The sequence below is a fragment of the Vulpes lagopus genome, chromosome 7 (genome assembly GCF_018345385.1).
Source record: "Vulpes lagopus strain Blue_001 chromosome 7, ASM1834538v1, whole genome shotgun sequence".
NCBI classification, from domain to species: Eukaryota; Metazoa; Chordata; class Mammalia; order Carnivora; family Canidae; genus Vulpes; species Vulpes lagopus.
In genome coordinates this window covers 66726510-66751651 of record NC_054830.1, presented here as the reverse complement: position 1 = coordinate 66751651, position 25142 = coordinate 66726510, and the positions used below count along the sequence as shown (strand labels likewise).

The following is a 25142-nucleotide window of genomic DNA, read 5'->3' as shown; positions in this document are numbered from 1 at the left end:
TCATTTAGCATGATACTCTCTAGCTCCACCCATGTCACTGCAAATGCCAAGACTTCATTCTTTCTTACGGCTGAATAATATTCTATTGTATAGGGATCCCTGGGTGGCGCAGCGGTTTGGCGCCTGCCTTTGGCCCAGGGCACGATCCTGGAGATCCGGGATCGAATCCCACGTCGGGCTCCCGGCGCATGGAGCCTGCTTCTCCCTCTGCCTGTCTCTGCCTCTGTCTCTCTCACTGTGTTCCTATCATAAATAAATAAAAATTAAAAAAAATATATTCTATTGTATATATTGCATATATACACCACATCTTCTTTGTCCATTCATCAGCCGATGGACACTTGGGTGCTTAGAGTCTTTAACTGCACTCAGCGGGAGGAACAGGATGGTGTGCGCTTACTTCATCTTGATCAATACTGGAAGCTGAGTCCTGGCTTTTGTCCTCTTCCTACTTAGAGTTCGCTCCCTTTCAATGCCCCTTTGTTGGTTTTTCCTATTTGATGGGCTTTAAATAGGGGTGTTTCTCTAGTTTCTTCTTAGGCAATTTGCTCACTCTATACTCTCTCCCTCAGTTCATGCCAACCACGTTCATCACTTAGCTACAAATGTGCAAATATGTCACGAGTTTGTATCTCCAGGCTGATCTTTCTCATTAATTACAACTGACTGCTTGATATTTCTACTCACATATCTCAAAATCATGGCAAATTCAACATGTCTAAAACGCAATTCATGATTTATCCTTCAACCCACCACCAGCTTTATTTGACACCTAGAAGTCACCTTTGACACTTTCAGGAATGATCGAGTACCTCATTGAATAGCCATCAAAAGTTTATTACATGCATATTTTTATTCATCAGACGTTTACTGGGCAATTGGTCCTTCACAAAAAGTACACACTAAATAAATGCCTTCTCTGTGCCTGACCTTGTGCTAATCCTTAGGTATACAAAGTTAATGAAATTGATACTGCACACTAGTGCAACCGGTATTAAACAAGCAAACCCACAAATTATTATCAAGTTACAAATTATGATAACTGTTCCTAATAAAAGCAGCAGCAAGATATAACACAAAACTTTCATGAAACTAAAAGGAGTTGTGTGTTCCTAGAGCAAAGGATGTAAGTGGCGGATAATTAGATTAAGAATGTCCTTAAATGTCATCGTAAGGACTTCAACTTTTAAGGCAATAAAAGCCACTAAGGGATTTAAGCAGGGAAGTAACATGGTCAGATTGTTCTACAGCGTATATCTGGTTATGTAATCATTCAGGAACTGGTTCTCTCTCAAATGTCATTTTACCTTCTCTGTCAAATATATTCCTCTTTTTAACAATATCTGAAAAGGATCCCTTACCTGAGACTCCAAAAGTTATGACTGCAATTAGCACTGGTTGAGATGGAATCTAATCCAAATGAAGGAATGTATCATTTACCAATAACTAACTTTAGTATCGCCTATAATATATAAAGCATATTTATATTCACTTTGCTTTTCTTTATTTTTTCACTTTGTTTTTCATAGCAACTTTACGTACCATATGGCTGTCACTACTGTAACTCCTAATATCTTGGGCAACAATTGCTACAGAGAGATCTGCCCGGGTCCCATCGTGAGTCCTCTTCTGACATCTGGGTCACTTCTAATCTGTTTTGGTCCCACTTGGGTCCGTATCCCATTCTGAAATTCTTGTTTCCATGACAATTTGATCCATCCCTTGTGTCAAAGTTGGTTACTAATTACAGAGGTTGCTAAGTTGTTGTGTCTTTCAGTTCTCGTAAATCACTCTTCAAAGTAAAATTTTCAGCTATCTCTATAACTCTGGTTATTCCTGTTTATATTTGGTACCACAGATACTACAACTAATTGCGGGAGGCAGATAATCCGTTCTACTCCAACATAAATCCAGCTCTACCGTAACAAAACTCTACCACAGAATGCCACTTGACGATGACTCTGAAATGACCAGGAAATGAATGTGGTATCTAGTTGTGAAGGTTGAGGTATCTTGGCAGAAAAATAATTACTTCTGAGATGAAAGCTTCCTGGTCAGCTCTCCTCTGCTACCCCAAAGCCATTTACTCAAGTCTTTGTTTTCATCCTCCACTATTAAACATCTCTTGGCATCAATATCCTCCACTATCAAATATCTCTTGGGCATCAATTTTGTCCCCTTGCTGCATCACCAGAATTTTTTTAGAGGGAGGGAAGGGCAGAGGGAGAGGAAGAGAAAGAATCTGAAGCAGGCTCCACACCCAGCACAGCCCCTGACTCGGGGCTTGATCCTATGACTCTTAGATCATGACCTGAGCTGAAATCAAGAGTCAGATACTTCACCGACTGAGCTGCCCAGGTGCCCCAGCATTGCCAGAGTTTTGCTGTGTGATTACTTCACATCTCTTGTTGTGTGGGTTACACACTCCTGAACATGTAACAGAAGCCCTGGATCCAAGGGAATGGTCCACGAGTGAAATAATCCAGAACTCAACATCCAATACTAAAAATTTTTAGGTCTTTCATATGTCAAAATATGTCAAGTGAGTTACCCTTCCCCCACTCAAAACCCTCTCCTCCTCCCTACCCTAGAAGTAGAAGTAGGCAAATGAGAAAGTACACAGGGAGGCACGAATGATGGAAGGAAAAACAAAATTAAAAGGCAAAAGGGGAGAAAGGAGAACTAATCCTACTTTTATTTTGGAATGGTAGATTTTTGCTGGAAACAACGTTTCCCCAAGGATGGTCATCTCAAAATCTCTACCAGAATTTCTCCGGATCTATTTTAAATGCAGACTATCAGGACCCTACTCCCAGAGCTACTAAATCAGAATATCAGAGAGCAGAGGCCGAGGGTCTACATTTTTAACAAGCAATATTTTTATATGAATAAAAGTCTTAAAGCAATGAATATAAATCTCATCTTCTGTAGCCATTGGATAGACACCTCATTGCCCTCTGTTGTTCCTTCATTGTTGTCACAGGTGGTACTTACTTCTCAGCCTTAGTTTAAGGCTGGTAAATGTTGTTAGTTTATCAGATGACTGCTGGAAGCATGAAAGATATGATATAACGGGTTTCCTTGCCCTTGTAAAGTCAATCATCTAATAAGGAAAACAGAGACTTGGCACATGGGTGGTATACAGGCAAAGAAACAGATACAATTTATGCAAGTACCTATGTGCTTAGAAAAACAAGGTTGGCAGGTGAGCAACTCAAATAGGTACTAGATGCTTCAGTCCAGAAAGCCAGGAGCTTGACTCAGGAGTTTTGAATGAGGAAGGATAATCAGGGAACCACCACAGTGAGGCAAGTCCCACAAAGACACAAGGGTGAGAGTTGCGGTTCCAGTTCTGCAACTGTGTGATGGGTCAGCGAGTCTTTTCATTTTTCTTGAATGTTCTCTATTATGCATAATCAAGGCCAATCTCTATTATGTGTTCCTTTGTTCCTTATGCTCCCACCTCATTCTAGAAACGACCAAAGGCAGGGAACATACACAAATTTCCTCTGGAGCCAACATTCACTGACTAAGTTCATCCAAGTTTCCTTCAGGGCCAAGTGGGTGAGGATGCTACAGCCCAAAACTTCTCCAACCATGGAACGCAAAAGACAGGAAATATCACCAAATGCAAACTGGAACCCACTATTGTCCATGGGCAATCACTTCGGTGTTCACATATCTCACAACTGTAAAATTACACGGCTAAGGGTGAAACCAGTGTGCGAAGGATGGGGACACTGTGTAGACTTTCTGTGGTGAATTGGGTCAGGAGCACACCTCTGACAAAACTGCTGGCATCTGGTCAGAGATTTTCATGTGTTTGATACAATGGTGTCTGGCCCAGTACTTTTCTCACGGCACCTTTGACTTCTTTGTTTCTTAAACTGTAAATTATGGGGTTCAACATTGGGGTCAGCACTCCATAAAGCAGCGAGATGATCTTATCTACTTCTTGTGAACTTGATGAAGAAGGCTTTAGGTACATAGACAGGGCGGCCCCAAAATACAAGATCACCACAGTCAGGTGGGCACCACAGGTGGAAAAAGCTTTGTTTCTTCCCTCTGCTGAGCTGATTCTCAGAATAGTGGAAAGGATGAAGACATAAGAGATGCAAATCAAGAGCATCGGAATAGGCAGGAGGAGCACGCTGACCACCAGCATGATCATGTCCATGAGCAGTGAACTTGTGCAAGCTAACTTCAGCACGGCCAGGATTTCACACGTGAAGTGATCGATGAGATTCCTACAGAGGGGCACCCGCAGGGCGAAACTGGTTTCCAGCAGGGCGGTCGCACACCCCGTCACCCAGGAGACAGTGGCCATCTGCACACAGACCTGCCTGTTCATGATGATGGGGTATCTCAGTGGGTGGCAAATGGCCACGTAACGGTCATATGCCATCACAGCCAGGAGCACGCACTCTGTGGAGCCCATGGCGAGGGACAAATACATCTGTACCATGCACCCAGAAAAGACAATGGTTTTCTGGGATGAGAGCAAGTTCACCAGCAAAGTGGGAATCGATGCAGATGTGTAACAGATATCCATGAAAGACAGATTTCCAAGGAAAAAGTACATGGGGGTTTGGAGGCGTGAATCTAGGACAGTGATCAAGATCAGAGTGCTGTTGCCCAAGAGAGTTATCAGATACATCACAAGGCTGAAGACGAAGAGAACAATCTCTAACTTCGGGTATCTAGAAAAACCCTCCAGGAAAAAAAAGCTCCAAACGGTGAGGTTTCCTCCTTTCATTTCCCTTTTCTTTTTTTTGCACCTGTAGTTATTCTAATATTATAATTGTGTTCAATTCATCTGAGGACATAAAGAAATGGATCGAGCATCGTGTTCAGTTAGGAAAAGACTTTCAAACTTATTTTCACTATTATAAACACAATTTTGCTACAAGTGATCACAAGCCTTATCTATGGTTCTAAAGGGAGGGGGAACAGGTTTGATCTACATAAAAAGGTGATTATTCTACAACGAAATTTAGAAAAGAGTGAAATTGAAAACAAGATAAACGTATTTCATACCTGAATTTCAGTTCGTTCTCCTATGCTTGGCATAGAAGTTTTTCAGTACAGATTTGAAAGTACTGTGCAACGAAAAATATGAGTGAACACTGACTAAATGGGGCATAGACTAAAAAGTAAACCAGATAAGTGAAGCAAAGAAAACATGTCTAGGGCAGCCCTGGTGGCTCAGCAGTTTAGCGTCGCCTTCAGCCTGGCGTGATCCCAGGGTCCCGGGATCGAGTCCCACATCGGGCTCCCTGCATGGAGCCTGCTTCTCTCTCTGCCTGTGTCTCTGCCTCTCTTTCTCTCTTTCTCTCTCTCCCCCCACCTCATGAATAAATAAGTAATCTTAAAAAAAAAAAAAAGAAAGAAAGAAAACATGCTTGTACAATAAAAACCAGTAATGATCTTCAGTGTAAGAAGAGGAGGGATATTGAAAGAAGCAAATAAATGACTTTGTTCTGGGTCTAAATAAACTCCTTCCTTTCCAGCGAATAGCATGGAGGTCCATACACTTGTCTCAAAAAAATGATGACACTGTTGAAAGCATTGGAAGTACCCATTCTGATTATATTTAAGTACCAGTTTACAAGTCACACAAAATGAGCCACCTTATTTAAACACCGACACATGCACAGCACAGTCTCACTCCTCACTGAGACCCCTACCTTCGTGAGTACGTAAATGTTGCTAAATATTATTCCCAGGCGAAACTCTTCTCATATATTAAAGCCCATGAAGATCTGGAAGATGCAGAAATTAAGCTCCCTTTTTAAGCTCTCTTAAAGTCTCTTGGAAAAGATTATAGATCATCTAGGTATAAACAAGACGCTGAATGTTTGGGTTTTTTTTACATTCCAGTCCATTCTATCTGGGTTTTACATGACACTTCACATTAATAAAAAGAAAAGACAAAAAAGTACCTTGCCTCTGCACTGATACCGCTCTTTATCACCCTTGATCATTTCCCTTTCCCTACTAGTCCTTTCCTTCCTGTTTTCAGATATCCTGGCTCTGCACCATCCCGGCTGGCCGTGTTCCCTGTGCACACTGCCATCCTACCTTTGCTCTTTCTCTCATAGGCAAAGTCCTCCGTGACATGGTTCACCTTACGGTGTTTCGCTCCTCACTTTCTCATCGCCGGGGTTCCTTCGTGGTTTCTCCCTTTCTGCAGTGTTACCCTTCATCTCCCCATTCCCCATATTTCAAAAGTGGGTAAGTGGGGTGATGGTGGAAACGATCTTGTCCTGGGGCCAATATCTTGTATCATGCCCCTAGAGCAGGAGCATAGGATTTTCCCCAATAGTTTCCATCATAGGATGTTATTCTCTGTGACTTCTGCTCCACCGTATCTCATTCCTAGCCTATTAGCAAGCCCTTCCGTTGTTTCCTGTCTTAGTCATCAGTCCCCAAGCAGCTTGCATGGGGACTAAGTCCAAACATTATCTGCTCCAGCCCAGTAGGCTGTTGGTTTTCTAGGGAATGCCTATCAGTTTGCCTTTCCTCTGCGGTACTCGAGTGGAGTTTGTACTTCTCCTTCTACGAGTTCCATTTTTCCTACATCACAGTAGATAATTCTCATTCATTTCTTAGATAACAGGTCCTTTCATAGGGATTTCTCTGCCAGATTTTATATTTAACAAACTCTGTACAAAAAAATTGTATTATATTATCATAGAGATTATTTTAAAGAAACTGAGCATGTGTGTGTATGTGCATGTGTGTGTTACTCTTAAGACTAGCCAAAAAGACACAATTTTTTTTTTTTTTTAAGAATGAAAAATCAGCCCAGTTGCCTGAGACATGATATTTTCCTACTGTTTCAAAAGGGTGCCTGCCTGGCTGGCTGAGTCAGTAGAGCATTAAGACCCTTGATTTCAGGGTTGTGAGCTTGAGCCCCACACTGGGTGCAGACATTACTTTAAAAAAAATTTTTTTTAATCTTTAATAAAAAAAATAGTAACCAGGAAAAATTTGTCGTCCCATCTGAATTCCCTGTTGCCAACTCCAAATAAAATATTGTTTTAGGATGAACTTCATAAAGTTAGCTACGTGCAAGAAAGAATGAATGTATCCATGTTAAAAATGCTAAACATATTATATAAAAATCAACATTGCAATTCATTTCTTTCAGAAGTATTTACTGTCACCTCCATAACTAAAAGTGCCAAAGGACAGCAACTGACATACTACATAAATTTAAATCATCTGTTGTGTGGGGGGAATACCTGTTGTCCCTGAGCAATTTAAATTTCAGCAGCTATAATATGCACAGGTTTGAAACTGCAGATCCTTGAGGGATGATGTCCCAATGATCCAATTATATCAAACTTTTAAAAATTGAGAGTGAGCCATAGTTCTCCAAAATAATTTCAAGGAACTCATAAAAATAAAGTCTTCTATTCCTCCCAGTCCATCCTTGCTTTATCAATATTTTTTTTCTTGAATGACTACAATGTATATTGAACAGTATTTAACAGTTTCTGTATTTAACAGTCTACAAAAAAAAAATCCCTAGAATTCTAAGATATATATTTTTTTCATTTGTGGGACTACTTCCTAGTTTTCAGGGCTTAAGGAATCAAAATTTACTCTTTAAGGCACTTGTGCTAAATAAGTGATCGGAAATTTTACTCAATGCACATATATTGAAGAGGCCCTTAAAACAATGAACCCTCAGGAGCTAAAGACAGACCTAGCACCCAGGTCTTGGTTCTAAATACAATTCTCACCTAAAAAGAGATGTAGTTTTAAGGCTGGAGCAGGAAAAGGACAAGACAAGCTACGAGAGTAGCTTACTGCACTGGAATACCAGGAAGTATGCCAAGAATGACAGGAATATTTCAAAAGGCGGTACGAACCCGTCCGATGAGGCTCCCATTGGCCAAATCTGAGACAAATCCTTTTGAGCATCAAAATAAAAAATGGTTAAAATAGATTATAATCCAGAGAATAAAATAAGAAAGCATGAGTTCTTCTGAAGGTAAGGAAAGTTCTTCCTTACAGGAGGATGCCAAAAAATAAATATGAAAGAATGATGTCATTAGAAAATCATTACGGGTTGTTGTAGTAATAGATTAGAACGGGTAAAATGTTACAGGAGGGAAATGTAAGCTTCATAGTTGTCCAAGGTCAAAGTTGGATGAGAAACAGGGTATTTTACAGGGTGTTGGAGTATCACTGCACAAACTACGAATTAATTTAAAAAATAAGACACTAACAGCTTTACAGCGAGGAGCTCTGGAGGACAAGCACCTTCGCATCACCAACCACGGGACAAACTGACTCCATGTACCTTCTGACACGATGGGCATAGTATCACGTCTACCGTATTCCCACCAAAAATACACGACCCGGGGCAACCCTGGTGGCTCAGGGGTTTAGCGCCGCCTTCAGCCCAGGGCCTGATCCTGGAGACCAGGGATCGAGTCCCACGTCGGGCTCCCTGCATGGAGCCTGCTTCTCCCTCTGCCTGTGTCTCTCTGTGTCTCTCTTGAATAAATAAATAAAATTAAAAAAAAAAAAATACACGACCCGAATCTAAGTACGAGGGAAAACCAGACAAAATTAAATTAAGGGACATTTGAAAATGAGCAACCTATACTCATCAACACTGTCAAGGTCAGGGGATCCCTGGGTGGCGCAGCGATTTGGCGCCTGCCTTTGGCCCAGGGCGCGATCCTGGAGACCCGGAATCGAATCCCACGTCGGGTTCTCGGTGCATGGAGCCTGCTTCTCCCTCTGCCTGTGTCTCTGCCTCTCTCTCTCTCTCTGTGACTATCATAAAAAAAAAAAAAACACTGTCAAGGTCAGGAAACAAAGAAGAAGCCTAAGAAATGTTCCCGTAAACAAAACAAAACAAAACAAAAGAAATGTTCCCGGAGATTAGAGAAAGATGACAACCAAACGCAATGCATGACCCCGCCAGCACTCAGTATCAGAGCGGGGGGGGGGGGGGGGGGGGGGGCTCTAAAGCGTATTAACAGGGCAAGGGGCGAACCTGGAATATGGGCTGTAGCGTAGATCGCAGCGTGTATCATAGTGCAACTGCCTGATCTCCCTAACTACAGCGCGTGGGAGGCAGGAGAACGTCCTTGTTCTAGAACACTTCCGTAGCTGGGGTTCCGGGGCAACACGTCTCCGACTTACTGTCAGAGTCCACAGGAAACACGCGCGTCAAAAGTGGGCTCCCGAGGGGCTGGCCCTGCACGTGGGGCCTGGGCTCCCGGAGCAAAGTCCTGGGGGGCGGCGGTGGGCGGTGGGGTCACAGGCCCCGGGCGGTCCCCGCGGCCCAGGGGGCGACGACGCGGTCGCCCCCGGAGGGCAGGCAGGCGGGCGGGCGGTAGGGGTGCAAAGCCGGGGCGTGGGGCCTGTCCTACGGCCTCTGGGACCCCCACCGCCCCCCCCCCCGAGCCAGGCCCCCACCGCCTGCGGTGCATGCCCGGCCCCGCCCCGCCCCGCCCTCGCCCCGCCCCCTCCCCAGGCCCCGCCCCACCAGGCTCCGCCCGTGGCCCCGCCCCACCGCCTGCAGTTCATGCCCGGCCCCACCCCCGCCCCGCCCCTGCCCCGGGCCCCGCCCCCACCGCCCTTAGCCCACCCCCGGCCCCGCCCTCGCCCCGCCCAGGCCCCGCCCCACCAGGCTCCGCCCGTGGCCCCGCCCCCACCGCCTGCAGTTCATGCCCGGCTCCGCCCCCGCCCCGCCCAGGCCCCGCCCCCACCCCGCCCGCTCCCCCACGGCCCCGCCCAGGCCCCGCCCCCGCCCCGCCCCCTCCGCCGGCGCCCTCGGCTAGCACGTGCGGGGCGCGAGGACCCAGGCGCGCAGGGGGCCGCGCCCCACCCCGACCACCGAGGCCCAGCGCCCCGCGACCTGCCAACCTGCCGCGCCCACCGCGGAGTGCAGGGGAGCCTCGGTGGGGAGACTGTGCGGGGAAACGAGGGCCTCGCGGCCCCCCTGCCAGGGCAGGGACACCGGCCCCTCCTGCGGTTCTTCCTCGCGCTCCCCCCGCGCCGCTGCTCCCGACGGGCCCCCGCAGCTGCGGAGCTCGCGCCCGCGTCCGCCCCGCCGCCAGGTCGGGTGAGCGCGGCCCCGGAGGCCGTGGTCCCGAGCTCCCCGCTGGTGACCCGCCCAGCGCCCCTCTCCTCGCCGACCCGGGCCCTTCGGGTGCGTCTGCTCCTGCAGCCCCCGTGTCCCTGCCGTAGCGCCCGCGTCCCGCCGACCTGGGGTCCCTCTGGCCCGCGGCTCTGGGCACACTGTCCCGTGCGGCACGTGGCTGGTGTTTCGTGTCGTATCTCGTGTGACCCCTGGGGGTCGGCCCGGTCCCCGTCCCCGCCGGGGCTCGTCACCCTGGGCTGCGAGGCTCAGCGCATTCCCGGGGCTGCATCCCTGCTGCCCCCTGCGCCTCCCACCACTGGGCTGGACCGGCCTGGCCTTCCCAGGGCGCAGTGACCCCGAGCCTGTTGGGGGGGGGGGTTACTGCAGTCGTGGGTGAAGAGCAGGTACATTCATTACCACGTTCCTTCGGCGAGGTACGCAGTTCCCCATCCATCCTGTGTCCCTGTGACGGTCCCCACGCTCCGGATCGCCAAGGGTGAATGGACACTCCAGATAAAGAATGAGCAGGGGAACTTGGTCATACCACATGAATAAGCAGATGTTTTCCTTCTTAGGAAAAGAAGTAAGAAATAGATGGAATAATATGAGAATTAAAAATAGAGGGCACCTGGGTGGCTCAGTGGTTGAGCATCTGCCTTTGGCTCAGGTCGTGATCCCGCGGGTCGAGGATCGAGTCCCACGTCGGGCTCCCCGCATCTCTCTCTCTCTCTGTGTCTCTGCCTCTCTCTCTCTCTGTGTCTCTCATGGATAGATAAATAAAATCTTTTTTAAAAAAGAATTAAAAATAGAAATAATTAGTTTGAAGAATGACATTTGGGGGATAATGGACTTGAGTGCCTATTCATGATAAGCTTGAAATGGTTAAACCTGCTACATACACCCCATTGGCTTGTCTGACTGTAGAACACAGGAAACAACACGGAGTTAATGACTTCACAGTGTTAATAAGATTGATCTCGAAATTCTACTTTCCTAAACATCAGCACTCGCAGTAAATCTATCACCAGGCAACAGCGCAACAATAATTTCTCTAGAAGATTGACAATGGGATATTAAGTAGAAATAACAGGCATTGATATTGGAGAAAAGGAGATAAAATTATCACTTGCAAACTGTATGATTGTATGTCTAAAAAGAAGAGATCCAATTAAAACTGTTCCCTAGCAATCGTTTATTAAACTAATAACAGAAATAAATAAAAATCAGTAATTTGCCTGTGGCCAAGTTGGAAAACTTAGAGACCAGAAAAAATTGCTATTATCAATTATATTAAAATTGTGAGGAATCTTAGAATGACTCCAACAGGAACAGTGCAGAAGTTACATGAAGGGAAAAATAACATTTTTAATAACAGTAGTGACATAAGCAGTAAACTAAATGAATCCTGATGCAAAATCTAGAGTCCACCTGCGTTATTTTGATCAATAAATAAAGATAATTCTTTTCTGAGGGGCGCCTGGATGGCTCAGTTGGTTAAGTGTCTGACCCTTGATTCTGACTCAGGTCATGATCTCAGGATCATGAGATCAAGCCCTGTGTTGGGGTCAGCACTGGGTATGGAGCCTGCTTAAGATTCTTTCTCCTTCTCCCTGCACCCCTCCCCACTCCTCCCTCAAAAAAATAAATAGTTCTTTTCTAGTAAAAACACACAATTACTATATTAAAATCATACCTTCAAAATTGAAGCAGAAGTTTCTAAAAAAGATGGTACAGGTGAAAGAGACTTACAGAACCATTTCCCACAAACCAAACAAAAGAACTTAAAGGAAAAACTACTATTTAATAGTAAAACTGACTCTAGCTAATTCAGCTTTCCGAAGAGTAGCATCATTATCTCATCTCCTGGTTGTGTGGTTCTTTTATTTAGAAAAATACCTCTGGGGGCTGTTTGATTGTGAAAGCAGGACCCGGGCTCGTGCAAATGGAAAAGACTATGATAAAGGTAATTAAATTATTCTATTTAAAACGAAGTTATAGGATTGTAAAATTCAATCCTGGCTTCTTCAGAAGGGATTTGAAACACTGGACGAGAGGAGACTGGAGAGAGTCTTAGGAAGAGAGCCTAGAAACCTTGGAGACTTACAGGAATCAAGAGAAACTAGCCAATGAGAAATGTCTAGTTGCAGGGAAGGCTAAGGATATATTTAAATACTGATATGTCATATTGAATTTTAGATTGTTGGCTGGTCTTAGCTATTTTCTACTTCCTCTATTACTCCCAAAATTTCCACTAAAGTCATATAAACACAACAGTCTTGGGTGACAGAGCTTTGGGTAATGGAAAAATAAGAGTAGCTACCCGAATGGAGAACTTAGGCGTGTAATCACTAGCCAACCACGAAGCTAACTGAGCAGAGCCTTCAGTGGTCACATACAATAAAGAACGGAGACCTTACAGAATTAGTTCAGGAAATCACTAAAAAAGAAAACAGCAATAACAACAACTCTTGAATGAGGGGAATCGATTTCCTGAGTTGCCACATAACATTATTTAAATGTCCGATCCTCAACAAAAAAATAAGACAAGGAAACAGGAAAAAGTATGCCTGTGTTTAGTAATGATGGAAGGGTTGATCTATCAAGAAGACATAATAATTGTAAAAAAATATATATATATATATACTTAAAAAACAGAGCCCCCCGGGCACCTGGGTGGCTCAATCGTTTGAGCATCCAACTCTTGATTTTTGGCTCGGATCTCAATCTCAGGGTTGTAGGATTGCGGCTTGTATCAGGTTCCCCACCCGGAGTCTGCTTGTCCCTCTCTCTCTGCTCCTCCCCTGCTCATGCTCTCTTGCTCTGTCAAATAAATAAATAAAATCTTTAAAAAAAAAAAAAAACAGAGCTTCGAAAGACTTGAAACAAACTGACAGAATTAGAGGGAGAAGTAGACAATTCAACAGTAATAGTTGAAGACTTTTAACATACTCAGCTCTCATAACTAGACACCTCTCAAGGATAGAGAAGACTGGAACACTAAACCAAGTAGACTGAACACCATTTCCAGAACACCCCACCCAACATCAGGCACATGCATAACAAAGTAACCAAAACTTAGTGCCTTTGAACAATAGCCATTTTCTTTTATCTCATGGTTGTCTGGGTCAGGAATTCAGACTATTTAAGGGTAATGTTTGTGACAAGCTATGTCCTCCCCTAACCATGTTTCCTTCTCTGCTGTTTCAGTTACCCACAGGCAACTGAGGTCCAGAAGCAGAAGATCCTCCTCCTAATGTAGCATCAGAAAGTCAATAGTAGCTTAACACTAAATAGATTTAATTAAACATTAGTAACATTTCATTAATTTATTAATAATTATGTCATTATTAATATTCCTAGAATGGTAGTCATTAAATTATTAACAGATACCGGGTGCCTGGGTGGCTCAGTCAGTTAAGAGTCCAACTCTTGATTTTGGCTCAGGTCATTATCTCAGGGTTGTGAGATCAAGCCCCTTACCAGGCTCCATGGAGCCTGCTTAAGATTCTCTCCTTTCTTCTGTCCCTCCCTCTCCCTCTCTAAAATTAAAAAAAAATAATAATAATTATAAACAAAAGATAGTAATCTTTGGATAGTTGCATATAGGTGATCTTTCTTTTTTTTAAGATTTTATTTATTCATGAGAGACACAGAGAAAGAGAGGCAGAGACACAGGCAGAGGAAGAATCAGGCTCCTAACAGGGAGCCCGATGTGGGACTCGATCCCAGGATCATGCCCTGAGCCAAAGGCAGATGCTCAACCACTGAGCCACCCAGGTACCCTGTGATCTTTCTTTTTCATCTTTAAAAAGTTTTGTTATGTGTGCAAAAAGCATTACCTTTGTAATCCAAAATAAACCTGTAAAATCTTGTCCTTAGATTTATCTAAAGTGTAATTTATTTTTTATTTTTTAGAGCAGTGTTAGCTTCAGAGCAAAGTTGAGCAGAAAGTACAGAGATTTGCCATATCTTATCTGCCCCCAAACATGAACAAACTCCCCCACTATCAACATTTGTCATATATTTGTTACATTCAGTGAACCTAAACGGATGCATCATTATCACCCAAAGTCCATAGTTTAACAGTAGGATTTACTATGGCATCACACACCATCGTTGTAGTATTATAAAGAATAGTTTCACCGCCTAAAACTTCTCTGCCTTATTCATCCTCCCTCTTCACTCCTCCCTGGTCACCACTGATCTTTTTTGCTATCTGCATAGTTTTGCCTTTTCCAGAACATCATATAGTTGGAATCATAGAGTATTTTAGCCTTTCAGATCTCTTTGACTCAGTAATATGCATTTAAGTTCCTCCATGTCTCTTTTAGGCTTGATAGCTCGTTTATTTTTAGTGCTGGATACTATTCCATTGGATATTCCAGTTAACATATCCATTACCTACTGAAGGATATATTGGTTGCTTTCAAGTGTTGGAAATTATGGATAAAGCTGCTATAAACATCCAGGTTTTTATGTGGACACAAGTTTACAATTCACATGGGTAAATACCAAGGAGTATGACTGCTGGATCATATGGTAGGAGTATAATTATTTTTAATGTAATTTATAAACTTCCCAGAAGACTGACCCTCTTACATAACACCTATAATCTCTAGACAGACTACAGAAACTAATTCTCTTAGGACTCCACAGAGTCAACAAAGGTAGATTTTGGAAAAGAGCTAAAATATGAAAGGGATCAACACACGGTGAGCTTCCTGGATTTGGGGGCTTTGTCTGAAGCGAAACAGCCAAAATGGGGCCAAGAGTTGCTGACATTCTCATTGAAAACCACTTCTTTCTGGCCTGAGGGAGGCAGAGCCCAAGAAGGGAAGTGAAGGGAAAACTCAGGAAAGAATAAAGAGAGGGGAGTTCCACATTTTATGTGTCAACTCTGCCCCAGTCTCTGGCTGACCTCTAAAACCACACATGTTGCAGAGGAGATTGAAAACAGCTCTGAGGGGGGGAAAAAAAAAGAACTGACATCTGAACTGCCACCCACCAAAGGTAAGATAGTTTGCAGTTTGAGTCTAAGCCTGTTAATTTCCTGCTAAAAGAAAAGCAACTCATTGGAGGAATATGTTTAATAGAGTCCAGATTCTCTATAACATGACATTCACAACGTCCAGGATATAACCTCAGAACACTGGACATATGGAGAATCAGGAAAAGGTGGGGCAGTGGGGGGAGGGGGAGTGGCGACCAATAGAGACCAAATCCAAGATGACCCAGATTTGTCACTATCAGACAAGAACTTAAAACCTGTTATTAATATTATAAGTATGTTTTGTGGGATCCCTGGGTGACACAGCGGTTTAGCACCTGCCTTTGGCCCAGGGCGCAATCCTGGAGACTCAGGATCGAATCCCACATTGGGCTCCCGATGCATCTTTTCCCTCTGCCTGTGTCTCTGCCTCTCTCACTGTGTGCCTATCATAAATAAGTAAAAATTTAAAAAAATAAAACACCCTGGGGATTTAAAAAACCTAAGTATGTTTTGTGAACTTTAAGTTTGTAATGAATGAAAAGATTGGAAATATTAGGAAAAGAATATAAAAAAGAATCCGGGGTGCCTGTGTGGCTCAGGTCATGATCTCAGGGTCCTGGGATTGAGCCTTGCATCCGGGCTCCCTGCTCAGCAGAGAGCCTGCTTCTCTCTCTCTCCCCCTCACACTCCTACTCATGCTTTCTCTCATGTCTCTCTCTGTCTCAAATAAATAAATAAAAATCTTTAAAAAAAATAAAAAAGAACCAAGTGGAAATTTTAAAACTGAAAACAATTGGTGAAATAAAAATTCACAGGATGGTATTTAATACCAGAATGGACATAGCAAACAAAATGTCAGTGAATTTAAAGACAGATATTTTTTAAATGCCTCAGAGATCTTTAGAGCAGTATCAAATGTTTTCTCTAAAGATTTATTTTATTTTATTTTTTTAGAGAAAGAGCACAAGCAGGGGGAGGAGCAGAAGGAGAAGGAAGAGAATCCTCAAGTGGACTCTCCACTGAGCGCAGAGCCTGATGCAGGGCTTGATCCCAGGACCCTGAGATTATGACCTGAGTCAAAAATCAAGAGATAGCTGCTCAACTGAGCCACCCAGATGCCCCTAGAACAGTATCAAATGACTTAACATAGCTTTAGTTGGAGTCCCAAGAAGAGAGGAGGGAGCAAATGGCACAGAAAAAAAAACAAAACTTTTGAGTAAATAATGGCCCCAAATATCCCAAATTTGGTGAAGCACAAAAATTTAGAAATTTAAAAACCTAAGCAAACCTCAAATAGAATAAATACAAAGAAAAGTACACCTTGGCATATCATAGTTAAAGTGCTGAAATCCAAAAATAAAATCATGGAAGAAGCCAGGAAAAAAGGACACATCCAGGGAAACAACAATTTGAATGACCAGTTATCACACTGGAAATCATGGAGGCTAAAAACAGTGAAAATCTCATTTGACAAAGTACAGCATCCTTTCTTGATTAAAACTCTTCACAGTGTAGAGGTAGAGGGAACGTAAGTCATAAAACCCATCTACAGGGGATCCCTGGGTGGCGCAGCGGTTTGGCGCCTGCCTTTGGCCCAGGGCGCGATCCTGGAGACCCGGGATCGAATCCCACATCGGGCTCCTGGTGCATGGAGCCTGCTTCTCCCTCTGCCTGTATCTCTGCCTCTCTCTCTCTCTCTGTGACTATCATAAAATTAAAAAAAAAAAAAAAAAAAAAAAAAAAAAAAAAAAACCCATCTACAAAAAGTCCATAGTGAATATCATTCCCAATGAGGAAAAACTGAGAGCTTTTCCCCTAAGGCCAGGAACATAGCAGAAATGTTCACTATTATTACCACTGATGTTCAACATAATACTAGAAGTCCTAGCCTCAGCAGACAACAAAAAGAAATAAAAGGCATCTGAATCAGCAAAGAAGTCACACTGTCACTCTTTGCAGATGACATGATATTCTATATGGAAAACCAAAAAGACTCTACCCCGAAATTGCTAGAACTCATATGGGAATTCACCGAAGTGGCAGGATATAAAATCAATGCATAGAAATCAGCTGCAAAAAAAAAAAAGAAAAGAAAAGAAAAAAAGAAATCAATTGCATTTCTATATACTAACAATGAGATGGAATAAAGAGAAATTAAGGAGTCAATATCATTTACAGTTGCACCCAAAACCATAAGATACCTAGGAATAAACCTAACCAGAGAAGCAAGGAATCTGTACTCCTGAAAAAAATACAGGAAGACACAAAGAAATGGAAAAACGTTCCATGTTCATGGATTGGAAGAACAAATATCATTAAAATGCCTATGCTACCGGGAGCAATCTATACATTCAATGCAATCCCTATCAAAATACCATGCTTTTCAGAGTTGGAACAAATAATCCTAAAATTTGTGTGGAACCAGAAAAGATCCCAAATAGCCAGAGGAATTTCGAAAAAGAAAAGCAAAACTAGTGGCATCACAATTCCAGACTTCAAGCTGTATTACAAAGCTGTAATCATCAAGACAGTATGGTACTAGCACAAAAGCAGACACATAGATCAGTGGAATAGAGAACCCAGAAATAGACCCTCAACTCTATGATCAGCTCATCTTCAACCAAGAAGGAAAAAATATCCAATGGAAAAAAGGCAGTCTCTTCACAGTGTTGTGACAACTGGATAGCTATATGCAGAAGAATGAAACTGGGCCATTTCCTCACACCATACACAAAAATAGACTCAAAATGGATGAAAGACTGAAATATGAGACAAGAATCCATCAAAATCCTAGAGGAGAACACAGGCAGCAACCTTTGTAACCTCAGCCACAGCAATTCCTTCCTAGACACATCTCCAAAAGCAAGGGAAACAAAGACAAAAGTGAACTATTGGGACTTTATCAAGATAAAAAGCTTTTGCACAGCAAAGGAAACAGTTGACAAAACTAAAACACAATCAACAGAATGGGAGAAGATATGTATCAGATAAAGGGCTGGTATCCAAAATCTATAAAGAACTCATCAAAGCCAACACCCAAAGAAAAAATAATCCAATCAAGAAATGGGCAGAAGATATGAACAGACATGTCTCCAAAGAGGACATGCACATGGCCAATAGACACATGAAAAAGTGCTCCACATCACTTGCCATCAGGGAACATAGAGCTTCCCTATGACCCAGTGATTGCACTACTAGGTATTTACCCCAAAGATACAGATGGAATGATTCAAAGGGGCACCTGCACCCCAATGTTTCTAGCAACAATGTCCACAAAAGCCAAACTATGGAAAGAGCCTAGATGTGTATTAGCTGTTGAATAAAGATGTGGTGCACACAATGAGATGCCACCTCACACCAGTGAGAATGGTGAAAATTAACAAGACAGGAAAAAACAAATGTTGGAGAGGATGTGGAGAAAGGGGAACCTTCTTGCACTGTTGATGGGAATGTGAACTGGTGCAGCCGGGACACCTGCACCCCAGTGTTTCTAGCAGCAATGTCCACAATAGCCAAACTGTGGAAGGAGCCTTAGTGTCCATCAAAAGATGAGTGGATAAAGAAGCTGTGGTCTATGTATACAATGGAATATTCCTCACCCATTAGAAACGACAAATACCCACCGTTTGCTTCGATGTGGATGGCACTGGAGGGCATTATGCTGAGTGAAGGAAGTCAATTGGAGAAGGACAAACATTATATGGTTTCACTCATATGGGGAATACAAAAAATAGTGAAAGGGATTAAAGGGGAAAGGAGAGAAAATGAGTGGGAAATATCAGTGAGGGTGACAAAACATGAGAGACTCCTAACTCTGGGAAACCAATAAGGGGTAGTGGGAAGGGAGGTGGGCAGGGGGATGTGGTGACTGCGTGACAGGCGCTGAGGGGGGGACTTGACGGGATGAGCACTGGGTGATATGCTATATGTTGGCAAATCAAACTCCAATTAAAAAAATATACAAAAATAAAGATGTGGTATGTATACAATGGAATACTACTCAGCCATCACAAAGTGCAATCTTGCCATTTGCAACGATGTGGATAGAACTAGAGGATACTACACTAAGTGAAATAAGTCAATTAGAGAAAGACAATGATCTCACTCATATGTGGAATTTAAGAAACAAAACAGAATTATAGGAGAGGAAAAAATAAAACAAAAGAAAGAAAGGGAGACAAACCATAAGAGACTCTTAATCATAGAAAACAAACTGAGGGTCGCTGGAGGGGGGATGGACAGATGGGGTAACATGGTGATGAAAAAAAAAAAGATCACATTCACAGGTTCTATGTACATAAGTTTTGGGGAGCCACTATACAACTCTATACTGGAATGGTGACATTTTTAAAGTAACTCTTTTGAGCTTTTGAGGTATATAATCATATCATTAGAAAATAATTATAATTTGTTACTGTATTTCATTTTATGCCTTACAGACTGCCTAGACCAGAAAAAGTTTTAATAATGTAAATATTCTTAATATAATCTTGATTTTAATGAAAATATTTTGTTCCCTTCAATTTGTTCAATCATCTATGAGATGTTAAAGTTCTACCATTCTATATATTACAGAAATGGGTGTTAAATATTTTCAGCACCTAAGAAAATATTTTAAAAATAAAAAGAAATAAACATAAACCTGTCACTAAAAACAGTAAAAATCTTTATAGTGTTGAAATAAAACAAACCCTTAAAAAAAAGTATTTGCTTCATCTGACGTTTAGGAGAGATTTTGTATTTGAAGATAGGTCTAGAATCAAAAATTACATAATAGAATTATGTATGTAACTGCTAATACCCAAAACTGGTTTTAAAATACTCTTTTCAGGAATGCCCAAACAAAAATTAAGTGTCCTTCAACCACCATCTGTTTTCTCCCTGTACTTTTTAAAGGCAACTTTATCAATGGTCCATAAATGTAAAAGTAATGTGTCATTTCTTAAGATAAACTTACATTTTTAAGTAAGCATTGTTGAAAAGGCTGATTATTTCCAATTTTTGTAGATTATTTTCCACTTTTTAAAAACCAATTGTTAACCCAAGCAATCAATCTGGAACCTTTCAGGGAAAAAGAAAGCAGAAGGGAATGACGTAGGCTTGTTAGCTGCTACTACAGGTAAAGCAAGGTAACTTGCACCTTTTAAGCCTATGTTCCACAGGGTCAAGGTTTGCCTGGCAGTGTATAGTACAGGACGTGCCTGTACCTCTGACATTTTATGTTCATAGCCATGACCATGTATATCTTGGTCAAAAGTAGAACTGTCTATTGTCTGTGTGTTGATCTGGATTACTTTCCTGAAAAAACAAAAACCCACACAAAGAAGACTTCCAATGATTACTTTTCTCCAAGTATTTGACATTTCAAGCGTCCTGCCTTTGTTTCTGCTTTGACCTTGGAACTTCCAGTTAAACCAACAATGTCTGCTCAGTCGAGAGAGCTCAGGATATGACAGGCAATAGGGCCCCTTTCGGTTTTTGAAGTGTAACTAGTCAATTCCCTGAAGTTGAACTCTTTTCCTAGAGAACCAGTAAAAATTAATGTGCTACTTCCAAAGCACTGATCATGCAGCCTTTATTCACCACTTAGTATCTTCTCAGGCACGAGAAGGATTCTCCTTTCAAATAACATAATCCCATGCATCACTCTCTCAGCACATATTGCAAAGGATTCTATGAAGATCTTACATATAAAATACAAAAATCTGTTACATATACATCCAGTTAACAACGGTTTGTACATGACAATGAGTTCCAACGTCCAAATGACTCCCTGCACTTCACAAGCAGCGTGAATGTATTGTGGCAGCAGCCGCAGAAACGCCCCTCATAGGCCAGCGTTCAGTGTAGTCGCTACTACAACATAGATCAACAAGGTCACATCTTTTTTCTCTTGTGGGTGCACACACAAGACAGAAGGGGAGCGCAGGGGAGATTTGGTGGCAGTCCGTTTCACTGGCAGGTAGACTGTCACAGGCAGACCCAGCGGCACTTGTAAACTGGACACAAACGTTCATTAAAGAAACTGCTACTCTTTATCACCAAAAACACAGTTTTATACTTTCATTGTTCTGGCTCCCAGTTGCCAAACTTCGGGTCCCTCCTCACACACCGATACACCTGTGACACTCTAGCTGGTACCCTGAATTCCAGGAATAAGGCATTCAGTAATTCGGCTCTCTGAATCCGAGGCCTGTAGGACAAGTAGCACTGAATGTTCTAGGAAGAAGTAACAGGTATCAGTTCCAGATAGCTGTGGGAAACGAGAGCCAGATCTAAACACACATGGGTCCTTTGGCCACACATCTGCCAGTATGAACATCCCACAAATTCCCGGTGATGAATCCTTTTAATAAATACGTGTACACCCGACACAAGCTGCATTGGGAGACCATGATTTCGCACTACTAGTTGTGCAAATGACTCGGCTGGTCAAGATGATGGCATTAAGAGTGTAAATCAGACTTGTGCTTATGGAAGGTGACAATAAATGAACTAAAACAGCACTGCGCCCAACGGTTCCGGTGTCAGCACCACTCTGAGCACCACGGGAAATTCCCAGCAGTAAATAACAAAAAGTTTGAAAAGCCTAAAACTCGATGAGGTGTAACAGTCCGTATGGGCCTAGAGCACAATTCTTGCCCTGATCTTCTTAACTTTCTGACAACAGCCGGCCGGCGTGGCCTTCTCACCTCGGAGGCGTGTCCCAGGTCCTGTAAATCAAAGTCAGAGGGCACTCAGCAGAGCGGGAAATACTGATCTGGAAAACCCCAAAATTCTATGAAGCCACACGCTTTCTGAAAAACACCCAAAGTTGATTCCTCCCTGCCCCCAAGCAAAAGCCATTCTTGGTGGAAGTCCATGAGAAGCTCCTTTCAATTCATAAGCCTACTCAAACCCACAATCATATTTCGTACCCGCTAGGAGGATGTTTTGATAATAAACACCTGGATTTTCATTCGTAAACCCCCTTCCCAAATCAGAAGTGAACCCAGAACACAGTACACCCAGCCAAAGCCTAAGTCCTATTTATGGCAGGGTTTTTCAAACTGTGCACTGCAACCAATTTCAAAGTCAGGATATGAATGTAGTGGGTCTGAAGAACATTTAAAATGGTGTTGGGGAGGAGGGATCAAAATATATTACACATAGTTAAGAGCTGTGTATTGTTTCACATAACATTTATTTCAGTTAAAGATTTTATATTCACACACACACACACACACACACACACACACACAATTATTCTGGGTTAGGATGTAAGAAGTCATTTTTATTACAGTCACAGTCAATATAATGTCTGTAGAGATCACCAAAAATAATAACCATGGACTTTTCCATCCTGGTATTAATGTCAGTAAGGGGTCAGTCTTGACTGTAAAACCAATTTTGTGCTTGGAATCCAAGGTGAGCTAGAGTTCTATTTACCATAAGTACTTGTCTTAGATTTAGTTTGTCCCCTGACCCTACGCCCTTAGGCAGGGGAATGAGCAGTGCAAAAAAATAAAAAAATAAAGAAACCCTAGCTGCAATTGTTTACTTTGAGTGATATGTTATTCCCAAATGGTTAATTAAGATGCTTGCCTTCCTCCTCTATAGTCATACTGTCAGCACAAAAATGGGTGGAAAATTTTAAATGGTCTTTACAGCTTTGAGATTATAAATGGTCTAAACCAAAGCAGTCATGATTCTGTTGTCGATCTGGCTTTGGCAAAATATGCAACCACACATAGATCCAGACAAACAAGCAATCTTGTCCTAATCTGCTTTCACCTGCCTGTGAAAGGACGATCAGAATTATCACATGGAGGCCAAAGTCTCTCTCAACCTGCGAAGATGCTAAACAATCACTTTCTAAAAACTGATCATCTAAACAAATGACAGTGTTCAGCTTCTCAATTACGAGAACCCAGTGGTACTTAGACATGGGTCAGTCCGACTGCAGCTCAAGGACTGTGTGCACCTCATCTTGGGAGGTACCCGGGCAGCCCAAGGGCAACGCTGATTGACAGCAGCTTATAAACAAAGTGCACTGGGCAGGGCATCTATACCTGGCTCCCAGCCTCAGCACAGGCCTCAGATGGGAAGCCAGGTCATCTCCTAGTCTATTTCTACAGGCGTAAAGCAAGGGACTGAGTTACAGAGTCCCCTCCTGAAAGAACTTTATTTAACTTGGATGTACTTCTAAGACTTTAATCCAGCTTGCTCTGCAACTCTACTGCTTTAATAACAGCTTTAATTCTTTTCCTATTTCTGTCAGTTTCACCAATAACCAACTCTCAAACATCCGAGGTCCCATTAAGCTCACTTGGCCAAGACACTTTTTAAAAAATCAAGAAAAATAAAGCTAATAAGGAACAAAACTTAAGGCATTTTTTTTTTATTTCAGCCAAGGAATGATGCATGCTACAGATTAAACTTTACTTTTCCCCACTTGGTTTTTCAAAGAATACCACCATTTCAACCCCCAATGAACATGGCACTTGTTTCTTTCTTCCCCTTCTAATTTATTCCAGATTTTCAAGTGTTTTCTTCAGTAACGATGCTTTCTCCTGCAGCTCGGGTCTGCTGTCTGTCTCCATAGTAGCTAATGACTCGATCAGGAGCACTCTGCACTCAGATGTCAAACTTTCCCACTGTTTAGATTCTGAATAGAAAAAGAAGAAAAGCAGAATCCTTACAGAATGAGCAAACACAAAAACTAAAGCTATTCTTTCTGCTTTTCCTTCATACAACCTATCCCCCAAATAAATGCAATAAATGATAAAAGTCCTGTATGTGATAATCAGTTCGGTGGTTGTCTCAAAACCTAATTATTGACAATAATCTGAGAGCACGTCAGGGGTTACTGGTGGGCAAAGACAATCTAGGGATGCTGGAGCACACAGTAACTAAAAAGCCATTAACAACACAAAAAAACCTCTTTATAAAATATGCTCAGTAAAAAATAATCTTCAATAGATTTCCCGATTGGGGCACCTGGTTGGCTCAGTGGTTGAGCACCTGCCTTTGGCTCAGGGATCCCGGGGTCCCAGGATCGAGTCCCACATTGGGCTCCCCACAGGGAACCTGCTTCTCCCTTTGCCTGTGTCTCTGCCTCTCTCTCTCTGTGTCTCTCATGAATGAATAAATAATTTTTTTTTTTAATTTCCCAATTGCAAAGTCAGTCTGAACAGATGACTTTATTACGATGCTCTTTAAAGCACCAGAGATCTATACACATACTGAAAATTTTAGAAACTCAGAAAGTATACCAGATCCTAAATCTTGTCTATGAGGTTCTGCTACTTTCTACTGATACGGTTTCAAGCAAGTTGTCTTGCTGCTTGGCCTCATTTTCCTCATCTACAATACATTCATACATATCTGGCTGTGAAAATTCAGTGATGTGACTCGGTGCCTAGCTTTTATTTCAACAAGGAAAAGGAGATAATAAGATGTGTAGCATTACTGAGTCTAAAAGGCCTGCTTCATGGAAGCTTACAAGAGGTCTTTTAATTGCTAAGCAAAGAGAGCAGTAGAAATAGCAAACATACAAGACTCTAGAGAAAACTGTTCCATCTTCTCCTAGTCTATCTCTTCAGGAGTAAAGCCAGATCTATGAGCTTAGAATAATTAAAAAACAAGAGAGAGAGAGAAAAGCGGCCTCCTTTGGAATACACTGCTGGAGAAAATGAGAGCAGTTTTCTTTTACCACTAGAAGAAATCTGCTTATTGATAAAAGATTAAAAAAAAAAAAAAAAAGGAAAAACAAAACAAAACCTAAGATTAAGAAAACTGCTGTCAAATTTGATGACCTGTATAGATAAGCATTAAAAATGTTTTCCCAACTGCACTCTTCACTGTCACTCTTTGCTCACATGTGTACAGTTAGCTCCACTTGGCCACTGTCAACTACACACCGTAAGTAACCCAGATTAAATCAGGAGTCATGGTGGAAACAAAACTTGATTATTTTAAGATAACTATAGCTTCATAATACATTACAGGCATATAAAAAAAAAAGAGTATCAAATTTAAACACAATAAAATGTAAAGGTT

General features: G+C 42.3%; 2 protein-coding genes across 10 annotated transcripts in view; both read right to left on the bottom strand.

The window, feature by feature from the left end:
• Positions 1-3805: 3805 nt before the first annotated feature.
• On the bottom strand, positions 3806-4759 carry LOC121495855 (olfactory receptor 2K2). Its single transcript, XM_041763898.1, has one exon. It carries the CDS (start codon positions 4754-4756, stop codon positions 3806-3808), a length of 951 nt encoding a protein of 316 aa, XP_041619832.1. The 5' UTR covers positions 4757-4759.
• An 18706-nt stretch (positions 4760-23465) lies between these two features.
• Positions 23466-25142, bottom strand: part of ECPAS (Ecm29 proteasome adaptor and scaffold) — a 101189-nt gene continuing 99512 nt past the window's right edge. For all 9 annotated transcript variants that reach the window (XM_041761244.1, XM_041761243.1, XM_041761246.1 and 6 more), the window contains one exon: positions 23466-23748. In XM_041761244.1, the coding sequence (XP_041617178.1) occupies positions 23609-23748 (140 nt within the window). In that variant the 3' untranslated portion in view covers positions 23466-23608. The remainder of the gene's footprint in view (positions 23749-25142) is intronic.

Excerpts from the sequence above, each read along its gene's own strand:
- LOC121495855 (XM_041763898.1), bottom strand. The coding sequence starts at position 4,756 with ATGAAAGGAGGAAACCTCACCGTTTGGAGCTTTTTTTTCCTGGAGGGT.